This window comes from Zingiber officinale, chromosome 10B, assembly GCF_018446385.1.
Source record: "Zingiber officinale cultivar Zhangliang chromosome 10B, Zo_v1.1, whole genome shotgun sequence".
NCBI lineage: Eukaryota > Viridiplantae > Streptophyta > Magnoliopsida > Zingiberales > Zingiberaceae > Zingiber > Zingiber officinale.
Genome location: NC_056005.1, coordinates 1,387,258 through 1,404,393, shown reverse-complemented (window position 1 = coordinate 1,404,393; position 17,136 = coordinate 1,387,258). Strand labels below are relative to the sequence as shown.

At 39.0% G+C, this 17,136-nt stretch overlaps 2 protein-coding genes and 1 pseudogene across 3 annotated transcripts; 2 read left to right on the top strand and 1 right to left on the bottom strand.

Moving 5' to 3' along the window:
- The first annotated feature begins 2,124 nt into the window (after positions 1-2,124).
- On the top strand, positions 2,125-5,187 carry LOC122030517. Its single transcript, XM_042589730.1, has 6 exons — positions 2,125-2,465; positions 3,267-3,416; positions 3,670-3,928; positions 4,177-4,395; positions 4,494-4,636; positions 4,756-5,187. The coding sequence occupies exons 1-6, from the start codon at positions 2,193-2,195 to the stop codon at positions 5,053-5,055; spliced, it is 1,344 nt and encodes a 447-aa protein (XP_042445664.1). The 5' UTR covers positions 2,125-2,192; the 3' UTR covers positions 5,056-5,187.
- A 3,406-nt stretch (positions 5,188-8,593) lies between these two features.
- Positions 8,594-13,423, bottom strand: LOC122030520 (pentatricopeptide repeat-containing protein At4g18975, chloroplastic-like). 2 transcript variants are annotated; one of them, XM_042589733.1, is made up of 7 exons: positions 13,135-13,423; positions 12,277-12,461; positions 12,151-12,197; positions 11,790-11,883; positions 10,010-10,153; positions 9,341-9,553; positions 8,594-9,151 (listed from the first exon to the last, which is right to left on the bottom strand). In XM_042589733.1, exons 2-7 carry the CDS (start codon positions 12,442-12,444, stop codon positions 8,960-8,962), a joined length of 858 nt encoding a protein of 285 aa, XP_042445667.1. In that variant the 5' UTR covers positions 12,445-12,461; positions 13,135-13,423; the 3' UTR covers positions 8,594-8,959. The 2 variants fall into 2 exon arrangements, with proteins under 2 accessions (XP_042445667.1, XP_042445669.1); XM_042589735.1 differs by having other exon boundaries at positions 8,987-9,141; positions 13,135-13,362.
- Positions 13,424-13,455: 32 nt separating this feature from the next.
- Positions 13,456-16,489, top strand: LOC122030521 (annotated as a pseudogene).
- The last annotated feature ends 647 nt before the right edge of the window (positions 16,490-17,136 follow it).

Below are 17,136 nucleotides of genomic sequence, written 5' to 3'. Positions count from 1 at the left end.
CCAATGGAAAATAAATCAAGCTCAAGCTCATCGCTTCTTAGAGACATCAATAGTTTTTCCCCTCCCAAAAGTTTTTGTGTGCTGACCGCGAACTCGAAGGCCCAGTAGTGTTAAAGTTGTCTGTGATTTCTGCCAAAAAAAATAAAAAAATTAAAGTCCTATAACAAAACTCAAAAATATATAATGGAAGATCCCTAAACAACATAGTCCTAACTCTACAGTGCCATTAAAATCTTTGTAATTTAATTAAAAAAACAATGAACAACAACACAAACACTTAGAAATTAGTGATTGCAACTCCTAATAAGACCGTCCAACCTTTTGGTTGCTAAAAATAATGGAGGTTCAGCCATCAACATCCCCGACACTCCTTTAATATTTCCCTATGGACGATTAATTTCTCAAATCTATTAGAGTTAGATGCACTTGGTGCTTGGGTAGACAAGAGGGTTAATTTCCCATATCAACTATCAATTTGATAAATTCCTGATCATCTGAAACTTGGGGAATGTATTCCTGATCACCAACTCGATTTTCTTCCATTTCTGGATGCCCTCACATTATAATTGACAATAGGTAATTAGATAAACAACTAAAAAAATACAATTTATTGTAGATAATGTAAAAAAGAAACAAAAACATTATGGTAACAATAAAACTATTGTAACAATATGATGAAATTTACAACATAAATAAAAATAAATCGAATCGTAAATACTCTGATAGCTTTAAAACAATTGGTTGGTTCAATTGACTTTTGAGCAAACAATTGGGATTATTATAGATATGCTTTAAAAAAAGAGGTCTGAATTCAAATACAGAACAACTAATAGGCATTCAACATAATCTTGCAAATTATCAAAAAACTGAGATCTATCTCGCTCATCACTGTATAGGTCCAAAAATAACGCGGAAAAGCAATAATATTTTTCACTTGTAGATCAAAATCTTTTGATTATATACCAGTATTTAGGAGGTGTGTGACCATAATTTAGAAGGTGTCCAGTATTTAGAAGGTGTGTGAACATAATTTAGGAGCAACTCAATTCTGCACAGTGTAAAATACTGGAAGAAGCCTGAGACTTAGTTCATAATATTCTTTCTAGATTATATTAGAGTCTTGCAACTCAATTTTGAACTTGGGTGGCTTAGCCAAACACAATCAAAATATACCGGCAATGAAGGGACGAGGACAGCGAGGTGTTACACGAGCTAGTGAAGACAGCTTCAAAGAGGAGGACCGCGAGATATGTTGCGCCTGCGAGAGGTTCCACTCCTTGCTGTGATTCTGCACTTCAGATCAAAGAAGAGGAGGGCTTCTGCACGGGGGCAGCGTCGGGAGTAGGAAGAGGAGGGCTTTTCTGCGGCGAGTTGGGGCAGTGTCGGGAGGAGGAAGAGGAGGGATTCTCTGCGGCGGGGAAGAGGATCTGTCGGGAGTTGGGGCGAGAGGAAGAGGATCTGCGGTTGGGGCGGCGTCGGGAGGAAGAGGAGAGCGACGAGCTAGGGCACAGGGAGGAAGGAAGAGTCGCAGGGAGGAAGGAAGAGACGCTAGGGAACAGGGAGGGAGGAGGAGGAGGAAGAGGAGGGCTTCTCTGCGGCGAATAGTGGGGCTGCGTCGGGGGAGGAAGAGGGTTGCGTTGTGACACGGAGTTTGCCACGAGGGCTGTCCGCAGCGGTTCGCACCATTTAGTCCGCAGCGTAGCGTTTTTGTATATATATATATATATATATATATATATATATATATATATATATATATATATATATCATAAATATTTAAGAGAAATTCTATCTTATTGCTGGGATGCTCTTATTAAATATGTGAATTAATATTACTAATGATTTGGAAAAAAAAAATGCTAATTTAAAAATTTTTTAATGAATTTTAATGACTTTAAAAATCAAGATGTACTTTAGAAAAAAAAATCATAAAATTGTTAGAACTTACTACTTTTTTAAAAAAATATATAAATTGTCGAAGTCTAAAGGGTAAAATATAAATTTCACAAGGCCGTCATTTTTTAAAAAATAATTATTTATTTTCCTGATCTCACACGTGGCAAAGTTTGGTCCAGCAATTCGGATCCAGTGGGACCAAGTAACGTAGGCGCCACAGCCCAATCACTGGACTCTGCGTCTCGATTTTATCGAGCACGCGAGAGAGGAAGTCGAGAAGAGCAAGGCGGCCGACGATGGCTGCTTCTGCTGCTGTTACCCTCGGACCGATCTCTTTGCGGAGCCAAAGACGGCAAGGCTTCCTCGACGCCTTCCCGAAGAATCTCTTCTCGGATCAAGATCCAAATCGGGGCCGGCGAAAAGGTGCGATTTTTTCGGTGGTCGCTTCCGCCAATGACGGTGAAGGCGGCAGACGCAGCGGAAGAGGCGCGGGGAGGTTTTACTTCAACATCACTGGGTTTCCCTTCCCGCTCGGTCCCTTCCTCAATCGGCGTACCATCAGGACGGAGGTCGCCCCTTTGCCTTTTAGCAGTTACTATTAAGCTTGTTCAGTTATTTGAGAACATTAAACATCGGAAACATGATGGAGCGGAAGAAAGAATACCTTTGATTTTACAAGAAGATGATTAGCAAAAAAATCTTTTTAATTAGCAAATGTGTTGCACTTCAACTTCTACGAGATCTTCAAGTATGCCAAATTGAAGTACTTTAGGTTTATGAAGTGATAAATCTGGTGATAACAGAAGACTAACAGTCTATGTACAACTAGAAAAGAGTGGTTTTTTTTACCTTTAGTCAGAACAGACTTTCTATAAGCAAATTTTGTAATTTGATCTATTCCATAAGAACGGCGTAGATGGAACAGATAAACAAAACATACCTAGAATTTAGAGTACAGACACTAAAAAAGAATAACGTTCACTGACATAACTTTGATATTCATAGAGAACATGTCTGCATGAAGAGTTTTGGATTGCATTTGTTGAATTAAGTAGAGCTCATTCCATCAAGAGAAGGAACTCCTCTTAACATATACTCGTAATAGACTACCACACAATTGAAACCTTTCAAATTGTTCCATAAATCATGGTCAAATATTTAGAGGCATTTTAATGTGGATGAACCATGCTTTTAAAAATACCAATCGGAACCTTCCAAATTAGCTAAACCACAATTATCAGCCATGTTTCTCTCGAGAGTTACTGGCTAAGCTATTTCCAGCCATTTAGTCTATCTGCTACAAATATCATCTCATTCAGTGGCAGTCACTTTCTTGTGATCTATTTTTATTTTTGTCAATTTTTCTGAAGGCTGTCAAGAACTCAATATGGCTCTTTGAACAAGAACAAGCACTGGGTTTCAGTAGTGTCTCAACAAATATTAGAATGACTGTCATCAAATTGAAGTCTGGAGGACTATGGGTCCATGCGCCTATAGCACCAACTGATGAATGCATCAAGGTTTGTCATCTTATTACTCCATCCTGATTCTTGTGTATTTCTTATCTGATTGGAATATTAGTTTTATCAAAGTCTAGCATCTGCCTAAATATAATGTTCTAGGGAATTGTTTCCTCTTATGTTTTCTCAGTTCAATTTCAAAGTCCATGGAAGAGTTTCAGCTGCTGTCTAATAACTTTAAAACAGATTTTATAAGGCAATGCTCATACATCAGGGTTAAACTTAGGAAGTTTTCCCTCTTCTCCAATTACAGCTTTTGAAGGAGTTGGATGCACCTGTTGAATACATTGTACTACCAACTTTTGCATATGAACATAAAATCTTCGTCGGGCCGTTCTCAAGAAAGTTCCCACGCGCACAGGTGTGGGTAGCTCCTAGACAGTGGAGTTGGCCTATTAATTTGCCACTTGAATTTTTTGGAATTTTTCGTGCCAGAGCTTTGGAAGATGAGGATGATTCCACCCCATGGGCCGATGAGATTGAGCAAAAGGTGTTCAGTTCACCTGAAGTTGGTAAAGCCCCTCCTTTTTTAGCTACCTCTCGATCCAATATTCCTTTTCAGCTCATGTGCCATTTTGTATTTTATTTCTTAAGAAAATATATGGACTAAACAGTTGCTGCAAGTATCTGATTATCCAGTTAGAACCATGTGTGCTTTTCTTTCTCAAAAAACTATACACATTCTCGCTTCACATGATAGGTTATTTTTCCTTGGAGTTTCAGATCCATCATTCTAATTTGTTGGTTTCTTTTCCTGTAGGTATCGGTCCCTACGTGGAGGTAGCATTTTATCATGGGCGTTCACGAACTTTACTAGTGACGGATGCTGTCATCTTTGTCCCAAGGCAGCCACCAGAGTGTATTAGCAAAGAGTCACTGTTGGCATCGGCAAAAAATGGTTTGGCAGTGAAGCTCCTTAGCAAAGGAAAAGAAGTTCCTAATGAACCTGTTGTGGACAACAAGTTGAACCGCCAAAAAGGTTACCAACAAGTTAAATTGCCGCCTTTCAGATATAACAGCCAAAGTAATTTGTTTATGCTGAGAATTTATAAGTTTTTCATGGTATCTTTGTGTTAGGTTGGGAGCGAATGGTACTGCAGATTTTGTTTTTAGGGCCTTCAAATCTACTGGAGCCAACTGCCAGCTTTTCCCAGATGTCACAGAAGTTGATAGTTTCACCTATCGTCAAGACATTGGTTTTCAGCAAAGTTCCAGAAAAGGTGTGTGCCAGTTCCAAATCTTTAAAATGGTGGTTTTTAAAAAGCTATGTAACCTTTGCTCAATATGGCATCTGATGTTCATGATATAACTTTCCAAGTATGTTTAAATTGAATTTCAGGTGAGGGACTGGGTTGATAAAATTGCCAAAGATTGGCCATTCAGAAGGATAATTCCTGCCCATTTTGCAGCTCCAATAAGTGCTAGTAGGTCAGATTTCCTGGCGGCTTTTGTATTTCTTGATGAGTTCCTGGACGATCGCTATGCCACGAGACCATCATTGTCACTTCTGTTTGCGTCGATAATGGGTAGGGCAGCAAGTTACTTCCCACCAGATGATATGAAGACATTGTCATCACTTGATCAGTTCTTGGTTTCAGCTGGCGTTGTTAAGAAGACAGTTTCTGGGAGAAAAAGATGACACTAGGAAACAGCAGGCGAACTAATAGTCCTTTTTTAAATGTACTTTGTGCATTCTCATACAATCATCATAACCCTTATGAAAAGAACAGAGGAAGTAAATAAAAACTTAAGAATGATCAGTTTGACAGTATACTTCTCTGTTTGATTGATAACAGACACTGCAATTGATCCCGTCCGGAATCTGAGTCAGATGAAGACGGGCCTTGTTGTACTGGAAGTTGACGGAAAGTCGCTGAAGAGTTGAATCTACCGGGTGTCCCCCTGGAAAGGTTCGCACGGGCGGCTGACGGAGAGAGATGACCAGGACGATGACGCTGTCGCTCTGTGCACACTTAGACGAGCCCACCAGTCGTTAGAGACCAGAAACTAGGGAAAAAGTCCCCGGGTCATGCCCTCCGACGCTCAAGTCAGGTATTTTTTCTCCAGAAATCACAGAAAAATAACGAAAAGTAAAGACTAGTGAGAAATGATGAGTGAGCGTACCTGCGCAAGGGACAAAACCTCCCTTTTTATACTGCAACGAAAGTTTCTGGTTCTGACGGATGTCAGGGAATGTGGGCTGTCAGGCTTTGTCTGATGGTGGATGACAGGTGACACCTTTTCATAGGCTGGCGACGGAATCAAAAGGGGTAATGAGCCCTGACTGTGAGACTATTCCCTGACATGCTGATTATTTTCTGACATTCTCTGACAAGCGGTTACGATTCCTTGGCTTGTTCGTCTTGTAGCGTCTGGACGCCAAGTCTGCCTTCCGAGATCTGTACCCGTCCTTCTTTTATATACTATTATCCCTGACTTGTATGTCCCGATCTGTGTGTTAAGCTTGCATTCCGACCCGCCTTTGTCATCTGCGATTTACGGTCTCTACCTCCCGATCTGCCAGCTAGATCTATGTTTCTACTTGTTTACTGTTTTGCTATCCATGGTCTGTACGTCCCGACCCGTACGCTGGGTCTGTGTCCTGACCCGTTTACTATTCACTGCTATCCATGGCTTGTACGTCCCGACCTGCACGCTGGGTCTGTGTCAGACCTCTGATCCTTGGCTTGGATGTCCTGACCTGTACACCAAGTCTGTGCCAGCCCTGTGATCCTTGGCTTAGATGTCTCGACCTGCACACCAAGTCTGTGCCAGACCTGTGATCCTTGGCTTGAATGTCCAGACTTGCACGTCATGTCTATGTCCAGACATTTAATTAACTTGTAGTCTCAGTTCTCAGCTATATCTGGCCCGCGGACCCGTTTATTGCCCACTATCAGGGCTGGCCTTATAATCCCCTCCTTTGACCACCTCGTCAGCTGAGACTTTGACTTTGACCACGTAAACTTGACTTTTGACCTCCCTGCTCTCCACGTCAGCTTGACTGCTGACCAGTCACGGAGGCTTGACTTCTGACCTTCCTGACCTCCCAATCAGCTTGACTCCTACCTCTCTTGTGGTATTGATTTATAATCACATCATCATACTAACCCCACAAAACATGTACTGTATTAGCAATGTTTATTGATTTGTTGCTCATGTTCTTGTGCATGAGGATGTGACTTGGGTTAACATACACAAAAGAAAAAAAAAATACAACCTGGATAAAATTTTTAATAAATAAGTTCAAAAAATTTAAATAAGTAGGCTCTCAAATCCAGCCCCACAAGAAAGCAATGGATGAGGAACGCAAGTGGAGAATACTATGAGCAAGCAAAGAGCAAGAACGGCAATTGCCTGAAAGCAGCAACGTTAGCAACCTGCTGCTCGAGCAAACATTCAATCGATTAACCTGATTAATTCTTAATAGTCAGAAAAATAGCAACAAAATATTACGGGCAATTGCCCCGCTGCTTTTACAAAATGTGGTGGGCGGCTTCCAGTCCTCTTGTAGTCCTCTTGTGACCCCCATAGATCTTATGAAAACCACCTACTCCGATTCCCTGCCTCAGGTGCATCTTTCTTGCCATTGACGCTACAACAATAATGAATCAAACAGATTAGATACAAATAAGATTTCTTGTGGCAAGCACTTGTTGAAATGCATGTATCTTATGCATGGTATTACCAGCTCTGATGTAGAACCAATCTGGATCGTAAGGAGCAAGTTCCTTAGCTTGAATGTTCAAGTCTTCACAATGTCTGTCCATTAAGGAAGCTCCATCTGTTTCAGATAATGTCGACAAATACAAATACTTGTTCTTTTATATAATGCTCATGCAGCTATTCATGAGCTGCTGGCATTTACACTGAACATTTCAATTGTGGCAAGTTCCGTCACATACCAACCCGGATGACCCACGGGATCTACACTGATCATTTCAATAGATGATACCAGGTGGTTTCGGGCGGAGGGTGGTGTGGTGGTATTGGGAAAATAATAATAATAATAATAATAATAATAATAATAATAATAATAACTCAGATATTATTACTTTCAAAGATCTTGCTTACATACTTTCCTAAGTAGAGTTCAAGTTCTTCTTGAACGCCTTGCAAGAGTTGGAAACCTCTCTTATTTATAGCGGAGATGTCGGGTGCTCATTGGGCCCCATCGTCACATGCTCCGTTATCAAGATAAGAGGGAATCTCTTTTTTACAGCACACTATGCATATGCTTTATTTTACAACACACTATGCATATGCTTTACTTTATAGCACTTTACAGCACACTATCCACACATTATATAGATAAGAGGGAATCTTCTTTATAGATATTGGATGTTATTGGATTTGGAGGGTCCACCACTTTCGCGGGATTAAAGGTGGAAGGAGTTCATTCTTGTAACAACATTTTGTAATAGGTATGTCACCTGGGCTAACTATTCATCAGTCTACTTAACAGCTGGGTACCAATCACCTCACCAATTATCCTTAGAATTCTTTCATAAATATTCTTGTTTCTTTAGTTCATGGAGCAGCCTGAGCTGCTAAAGAGAATTTATTATTTGGATTACGCAAAACATTCTATCACAAATAAAAAGGGTCTTTTCTACAAAAAAAAATTTAGCACAAGCATCAACTATTATACAAGATACTGCATATAAAGATTTAGAAAAACTCTCTTGTGATAATATAAAGAACAACATTCAATCAAATAAAACTTAAACAACATACGGCCGAAGAAACATTAGCTTAGAATTAGATTTTAAAAATTGATTTTGAAATATGTCAACGAGTATATATAATCTAGAACTACTCTATTTAGAAACGTGACTAAGATATACATACATAACATTGCAGGAAGAAAACATGCAAGTTTTTAGTATGAATTATTGTTTAAGCATAAAATATAACTAAAACTCAGAGAACATTATCAAACAAATTGCAAGTATTAACTAATTATATGATACAGTATGATAGCACTCCAAGTGACTTAAACACCAATAGACACCATATATGCACAGCATTATTAGGCAGAACACACTCATTCTGATATTTGTTGATGATAAATAGAAGATAAAATCATTTTAAATAGTCAAAATTTCAGATTCATCCTAAAGAAATCCTGTTTCGTCATGGAGTTCAAAAACCTGCACCCTATGAGAGAGACAATATTCCTCCAAGACAATGTTTATCATAATCACTTTGAATTATTTACCTACATCGATTCACTTATGTTTCTCTGCAAATATTACACACCGAACAAGTTTAATCATATTGGCACTTAACATTTGTACTGAAGATACATATTGTATTCACAATGAAATACTACAAACAGAGAATATCCAGACGTTCAGCCACAAGCCATCAAGATGGCAGATGCAGCTGATACTCTAAAACGGTATTTACTGATAGTTCAGCTCTGTCTTTGAGTTTCCTACTTGCTCTCGTCCCAAAAATTGGGTGCACCATTCTGCAACAATGCACTGCTCTGATTTGTGTTGTGTTTGATAAAAAGTCGATCCCATGAAATTGGATCCTTAGTTATATGTTTCTGTTGAGCGAACTCTGACATGCTCGCCCTTGAAGTGGAGGTACCTCCACTTGCACTTGTATCTTTTAAACAACAAATCTCGCTTATCATTTTGCCCCAAAATTTCAAAGGCTCTTCCTATTCTTGAAACAGTGTCATCATCAGGGGTTACTCCTAATTCCTCCATATCTGCAAAAACCTAAAAAAAGAACTCTCAAATTTAGCAAAAGAATTTTTTAGGGTATTTCAGAAAAATAATAATAACTTCTAGCAACCATAATGTAAATCGTTTAATGCTACCATTTTTTAATCACTCAAATGCAGTTGAGAAGCTGAGAAAGAATTAGCTGTAAATCCAACAACTGCCCATTCTGCTAATTTTGTTTACCTCCAAAATTTTATCAGGATGGTGATGATGGTCGTACAAAGCAATCATCCTCGAAAACAACTTTTTGGAGACTGAACGAGTGTATGTTTGTAAAATGATTTTCCATACGGATTCAGCCTCATCCACTCTCCCATCCATATCAAATGCCAAGAGCAATGTGTCAAATGTTCCCATTGTAAGTACTTGGCCTTTGCTCAACAACCACTTGGTAACCTGGTTCGTGCAAAAAACCAAATAAGAAAAAGTTATCATAATGTGCTTTACATGAGATGTAGAAACATCAAAAATTATTTGGTCTGCAAAGCGCCAACTAAGAATGCCCAATCATAAGTGTTAATGAACAAACCAGTTTATAAATCATTAAGAAATCATTGGTCTGCAAAGCGCCAACTCAGAATGCCCAATCATAAGTGTTAATGAACAAACCAGTTTATAAATCCTTAAGAAATCATTTGTCCTGAAGCTGCTACTATTCTACTTCTGAACTTTTGTTGGATTTCTTGGGAAGTTTATTGAATTGACTTTTTAAAGATAATCAACTAAAATCTAGTGACAGAACAGTTAGTTATTCAATTGATGAAAATTTCTTGAAAACAAGAAGTAATTTGTCGACAATAAAACTATAGATTCGTCGACACATAAACACGAAACATTATGAATATGCCTAACCTGAATGATTCGAAGCCACTTTCTTCGTCTTCGTAGAATTTCCAAGGCTTTTGCAACAGCAATAACAGGGAATTCAGTTTCAAAAGCACACCACTTGTCCAACGTATTATAAATAACATCTTTCTCATTAGTAAGTTTCTCAACCTGTCAAAATTATGCTTAATGAGATAAATGTTTTTACAGTAGGGGCAATGCCTAAATGTCTAAAACATGGAGAAAAATAAAAATCCAAGTGATAACAAAGACATAATCTAAAACAGATTTTCACTTAAAACCAGTCTGCACAGTACTCACACCTATTCCTAGAGAGATTTGGTATTGGTTAGATTTGGATCACAACATTAGAAAGAAAAAACCCATAACCTTGAAAACTTAAACCAGATACCAGAAGGAACATTACTTTGGTTCAATTCAGCTGCCATCTCTTCACGAGCGATAGATTAAACTATATAAATGTAAATATCACATTTGTGCATATAACTTCTTAATAATATAAAGGAAGATCAATGGGCTTTCCTTCATAAAAAAGGGGAAAAAAAACAAGACTTGAAGATAAATGTTGCAATGCAGTGAGGTTTAAAATATTGTTCCGTGCTAATGTTTCGACACTCAACATGCATCTATATATTTATGCATACCAAATCATACATTTTCGTCATTCCACTCAGCATGACACAAGATATCAACAATTCTATACAAGATAAATGTTGCTAGTGATGGGGGAAGAGGGTCAGAACCAAAACCCTAGGTGTGAAGGAGATTGGGTCCAAATTGGGTTGTCTTTGACTTTGATATAGGCAACTGAAGTGATTGTGTCCAAGTGTCACCAGGAATGGGGCCACTAGGAACTCTGATGCTTAGGTCTAAATACTGATCACAAGTTGGACCAAAACTTGAGGGGAAATTCTCATTGCCTTGGTCACCTGAGAAGTAACATATTTATAGAATGAGAGATAATGATTTTTTATTGAATGACCAAAGGTGAGATTGGACACGTAATTAATGAAGATATCATTAATTGTGGAACCGTCACATCAGCGGCCCCCCTAGAACCGGTCCCACGGATATGGAGGGAGGTAAATGCAGGTACACAGGTGGAAAGTGCATGGCGGAGACGTTAACCCCAGGCAGTGACACCCCGGGGATCGACCCCTGGACCTTTCGGCCACAGAACCATGCACTCCCCCTGGGGACTAATGAGGATATCATTAATGTTAGCATGGAAGGTTGTCATGTCTTTGGTGGCAGTTGGTATGTTGCTATTGAATGACCTTTTATTAAATGATAAACACCATTTCCTCTCCCCAATCAGCACTCAACAAAAGCTAAATAATGGCACAAGTGAGCAAACAAAATTGTTTTACATGTCAAGTAGTCTCATTGATTTCCCATTCCTAATATATTGATTCAAAGATCAACTAAATGGGGAGATTAAGGATTTAGCATTTATAAAAAAGATGCGAAGCATAAAACAAACCAAGAAGAAATTAAAGAAAAGCTAATGGCAGACATGCTATATGTTCAGGGTTTCATATAGTTTTTTTCTAACATATAAATGTCAAACCATACAATATATTTATATTGATGACTAAGCCATCATGTTTCTGGCTAGTTTATACCTTTATACATCCATCTCATGCCCTTTATTAAGATTCTTGAGTTCATGGATTTGTAAATTTCATCGAATGGTAGCAAGGGATAAAAATGCAGCCAGCATGAAATAGTCACGGTTTATGAAACATAGGTTCCAACCGGAAACAATAGCATTTTAATATCTTACAGTATGCACAAGATTCAGAGCTTTTTGTCCAGACCCTGCTGAATCTCTCTTCATCCACAAATGATGCTCCCTTTTGCTTGCTTTTTTTATTTTGCTGTAGATCACACAACGGTAAAGAAAGGTTCATAACAAGACAAGGGATCTAGAGTTTGTTTGAAGCCTTAGTTAACCATTGACTCTGCCCTTTTCAAATATGTACAAAATTATGATTATCCACTCCTTATTTTACACTGATTACTATACTACATCATAGTCTCAGGAAATGACAATCCAGTAACTACATGAATGTAATCTAAATTAAAACGATAGAAACTAAAATCTTGATATTGATATCTGAAATAAAAGATAAAAATGCACTAACAGAGATGGATCTCTTCTCGAATGCCGCACGGATTGGCTTACTATAATCTGCAAAAAAAGTGATAAACATAGGGTTCAGATTCCATATTGATAAAAGCAAACTTTTCTAATACTATAAATTGCCTACCTTTGGAGCAAAGCTAGCTGAAAAAAAGAGAAGGCTTGTTGAGCGAGGAGTGCAGAAGAGATCACCTCGCATGCAGATTTCTCCCATACTAGATGAACAATTTGCCATGGTAGTGGTATCAATTGGGGAGGCACGGAAATTTAGAAAGAGCGGCCAGGAGCAGCACATAGGATACAAGTTTTTTCCTATGAATTACAGTTTAAATATAAAATAAGAGTAAAACTCAGTGCAATAAAAAATAAATAGTTAAATAGATAGATTGTTGTCTGCAAAAATTACAAAAAGGAGAACAAATTTCGTTTTATCCTACACTAGAAGTTCTGATCCGAAGAACACTTATGAGTGCGGGATTAGATACGTTTCTCAAACTTACCATATCAAAAGCTCCAAGTTACAAGGGGCGGATCTCTTCAAATTGGCAGAGTACGCCTTGACAAAATGATGGGGTGAGATGTCCTTGACAGTATTTGACGTGTTGTTATCATGGTTGAGCATATTTATTTAGATAAATAACTTGTTTCAAGTAACAATACTCAAATTGTATATTCAAAATCAAATTTTAAATATAAAAAATTTAGGTAAAATAGAATTGTTGCTGTGCTACTAAATAATGTTCCAAGCAAACAAAATTCAGGTTTGAAACTGACTGATATGCAGACAAAGATTAAATCATCTAACATGAACTGTAATACCTTTAACCAAACCAACTATAGTTCAAAAGATATGCTTTCTGAGAAGGATCATCGGCACAAAAAAAAAGATTAAATCATGATCAGAAGGAAACATAAACCAGGAGGTCGAATGAAAAGGGGAATCGAAATTGTAGCAATAAATTAGAAGTTTTTCAACCACGATTACCTAATTCCAGAAAAGGTCCTCGCTTTCTTCCACACGGTGCCAGGGAGGGAGGCCGATGGAGGTCGCGGGAGGGAGACGATGCTGGAGGGAGATGTCGTTGGAGAGGTGTCGCTGGAGGGAGACGCCGTTAGAGGGAGGCCTCAGGAGGTCGATGGAGGGAGGAGACGACGTTGGAGGGAGGCTGCAGGCGACGCTGGAGTTAGCGGGAGGGAGGCGACGCTGGAGTTCGAGAGGCTAGGGCTTTTGTTCGTTGGCGCATGCACGCGTTTCGCACGTGAGAGAACGTGAGAGAGATTTTATACCGTCCAGGGGACCAGGAGGTCCAGAAGATCCCGACCCAACAGAGGATCCCTACTGAGAGAGGAAGTGGAGAAGAGAGGCGGGCGACGCTGGCTGCATCTGCTGCTGTTATCGTCGGACCGATCTCTTTGCGGAGCCAAAGACGGCAAGGCTTCCTCGACGCCTTCGCGAAGAATCTCTTCTCGGATCAACATCCAAGTCGGGGCCGGCGAAAAGGTGCGATTTTTTCGGTGGTCGCTTCCGCCAATGACGGTGAAGGCGGCAGACGCAACGGAAGAGGCGCGGCGAGGTTTTACTTCAACATCACTGGGGTTCCTTTCCCGCTCGGCCCCTTCCTCAATCGGCGTACCATCAGGACGGAGGTCGCCCCTTTGCCCTTTAGCAGTTTCTATTAAGCTTGTTCAGTTATTTGAGAACATTAAACATCGGAAACATGATGGAGCGGAAGAAAGAATACCTTTGATTTTATAAGAAGATGATTAGCAAAAAATCTCTTTAATTGGAAAATGTGTTCGACGAGATCTTCAGGTATGCCAAATTGAAGTACTTTAGGTTTATGAAGTGAGAAATCTGGTGATAACAGAAGACTAACAGTCTATGTAAGACTAGCAAAGAGTGATACTTTCTTTAAGCAAATTTTGTGATTTGATCTATTCCATGAGAACGGCGGAGATGGAACAGATAAAAAAACACTGCAAAATATACCTAGAATTTAGAGTACAGACACTAAAAAAGAATAGCGTTCACTGACATAACTTTGATGTTCATAGAGAACATGTCTGCATGAATAGTTTTGGATTGCATTTGTTGAATTGAGTAGAGCTCATTCCATCAAGAGGACCACCCTCTTTACATATACTCGTAATAGACTACCACACAATTGAAACCTTTCAAATTGTTCCATAAATCATGGTCAAATATTTAGAGGCATTTCAATGTGGATGAACCATGCTTTTAAAAATACCAATCGGAACCTTCCAAATTAGCTAAACCACAATTATCAGCCATGTTTCTCTCGAGAGTAACTGGCTAAGCTATTTATGGCCATTTAGTCTATCTGCTACAAATATCATCTCATTCAGTGGCAGTCACTTTCTTGTGATCTATTTTTATTGTTGTTGATTTTTCTGAAGGCTGTCAAGAACTCAATATGGCTCTTTGAACAAGAACAAGCACTGGGTTTCAGTAGTGTCTCAACAAATATTAGAATGACTGTCATCAAATTGAAGTCTGGAGGATTATGGGTCCATGCGCCTATAGCACCAACTGATGAATGCATCAAGGTTTGTCATCTTGTTACTCCTCCATCCTGATTCCTGTGTATTTCTTATCTGATTGGAATATTAGTTTTATCAAAGTCTAGCATCTGCCTAAATATAATGTTCTAGGGAATTGTTTCCTCTTATGTTTTCTCAGTTCAATTTCAATGTCCATGGAAGAGTTTCAGCTGCTGTCTAATAACTTTAAAACAGATTTTATAAGGCAATGCTCATACATCAGGGTTAAACTTAAGAAGTTTTCCCTCTTCTCCAATTACAGCTTTTGAAGGAGTTGGATGCACCTGTTGAATACATTGTACTACCAACTTTTGCATATGAACATAAAATCTTCGTCGGCCGTTCTCAAGAAAGTTCCCACGCGCACAGGTGTGGGTAGCTCCTAGACAGTGGAGTTGGCCGATTAATTTGCCACTTGAATTTTTTGGAATTTTTCGTGCCAGAGCTTTGGAAGATGAGGATGATTCCACCCCATGGGCTGATGAGATTGAGCAAAAGGTGTTCAGTTCACCTGAAGTTGGTAAAGTCCCTTCTTTTTTAGCTACCTCTCTATCCAATATTCCTTTTCAGCTTATGTGCCATTTTGAATTTTATTTCTTAAGAAAATATGTGGACTAAACAGTTGCTGCAAGTATCTGATTATCCAGTTAGAACCATGTGTGCTTTTCTTTCTCAAAAAACTATACACATTCTTGCTTCACATGATAGGTTGTTTTTCCTTGGAGTTTCAGATCCATCATTCTAATTTGTTGGTTTCTTTTCCTGTAGGTATCGGTCCCTACGTGGAGGTAGCATTTTATCATGGGCGTTCACGAACTTTACTAGTGACGGACGCTGTCATCTTTGTCCCGAGGCAGCCACCAGAGTGTATTAGCAAAGAGTCACTGTTGGCATCGGCTAAAAATGGTTTGGCAGTGAAGCTCCTTAGCAAAGGAAAAGAAGTTCCTAATGAACCTGTTGTGGACAACAAGTTGAACCGCCAAAAAGGTTGCCAACAAGTTAAATTGCCTCCTTTCAGATATAACAGCCAAAGTAATTTGTTTATGCTGAGAATTTATAAGTTTTTCATGGTATCTTTGTGTTAGGTTGGGAGCGAATGGTACTGCAGATATTGTTTTTAGGGCCCTCAAATCTACTGGAGCCAACTGCCAGCTTTTCCCAGATGTCACAGAAGTTGATAGTTTCACCTATCGTCAAGACATTGGTTTTCAGCAAAGTTCCAGAAAAGGTGTGTGCCAGTTCCAAATATTTAAAATGGCGGCTTTTAAAAATCTATGTAACCTTTGTTCAATATGTATCTGATGTTCATGATATAACTTTCCAAGTATGTTTAAATTGAATTTCAGGTGAGGGCCTGGGTTGATAAAATTGCCAAAGATTGGCCATTCAGAAGGATAATTCCTGCCCATTTTGCAGCTCCAATAAGTGCTAGTAGGTCAGATTTCCTGGCGGCTTTTGTATTTCTTGATGAGTTCCTGGACGATCGCTATGCCACGAGACCATCATTGTCACTTATGTTTGCGTCGATAATGGGTAGGGCAGCAAGTTACTTCCCACCAGATGATATGAAGACATTGTCATCACTTGATCAGTTCTTGGTTTCAGCTGGCGTTGTTAAGAAGACAGTTTCTGGGAGAAAAAGATGACACTAGGAAACAGCAGGCGAACTAATAGTCCTTTTTTAAATGTACTTTGTGCATTCTCATACAATCATCATAACCCTTATGAAAAGAACAGAGGAAGTAAATAAAAACTTAAGAATGATCAGTTTGACAGTATACTTCTCTGTTTGATTGATAACAGAGACACTGCAATGTTTATTGATTTGTTGCTCATGTTCTTGTGCATGAGGATGTGACTTGGGTTAACATACGCAAAAAATACAACCTGGATAAAATTTTTAATAAATAAGTTCAAAAAATTTAAATAATTAGGCTCTCAAATCCAGCCCCACAAGAAAGCAATGGATGAGGAACGCAAGTGGAGAATAATATGAGCAAGCAAAGAGCAAGAACGGCAATTGCCTGAAAGCAGCAACGTTAGCAACCTGCTGCTCGAGCAAACATCCAATCAATTAACCTGATTAATTCTTAATAGTCAGAAAAATAGCAACAAAATATTACGGGCAATTGCCGCGCTGCTTTTACAAAAATGTGGTGGGCGGCTTCCATTCATCCTGTGACCCCCATACATCTTATGAAAACCACCTACTCCGATTCCCTGCCTCAGGTGCATCTTTCTTGCCATTGACGCTACAACAATAATGAATCAAACAGATTAGATACAAATAAGATTTCTTGTGGCAAGCACTTGTTGAAATGCAAGTATCTTATGCATCGTATTACCAGCTCTGATGTAGAACCAATCTGGATCGTAAGGAGCAAGTTCCTTAGCTTGAATGTTCAAGTCTTCACAATGTCTGTCC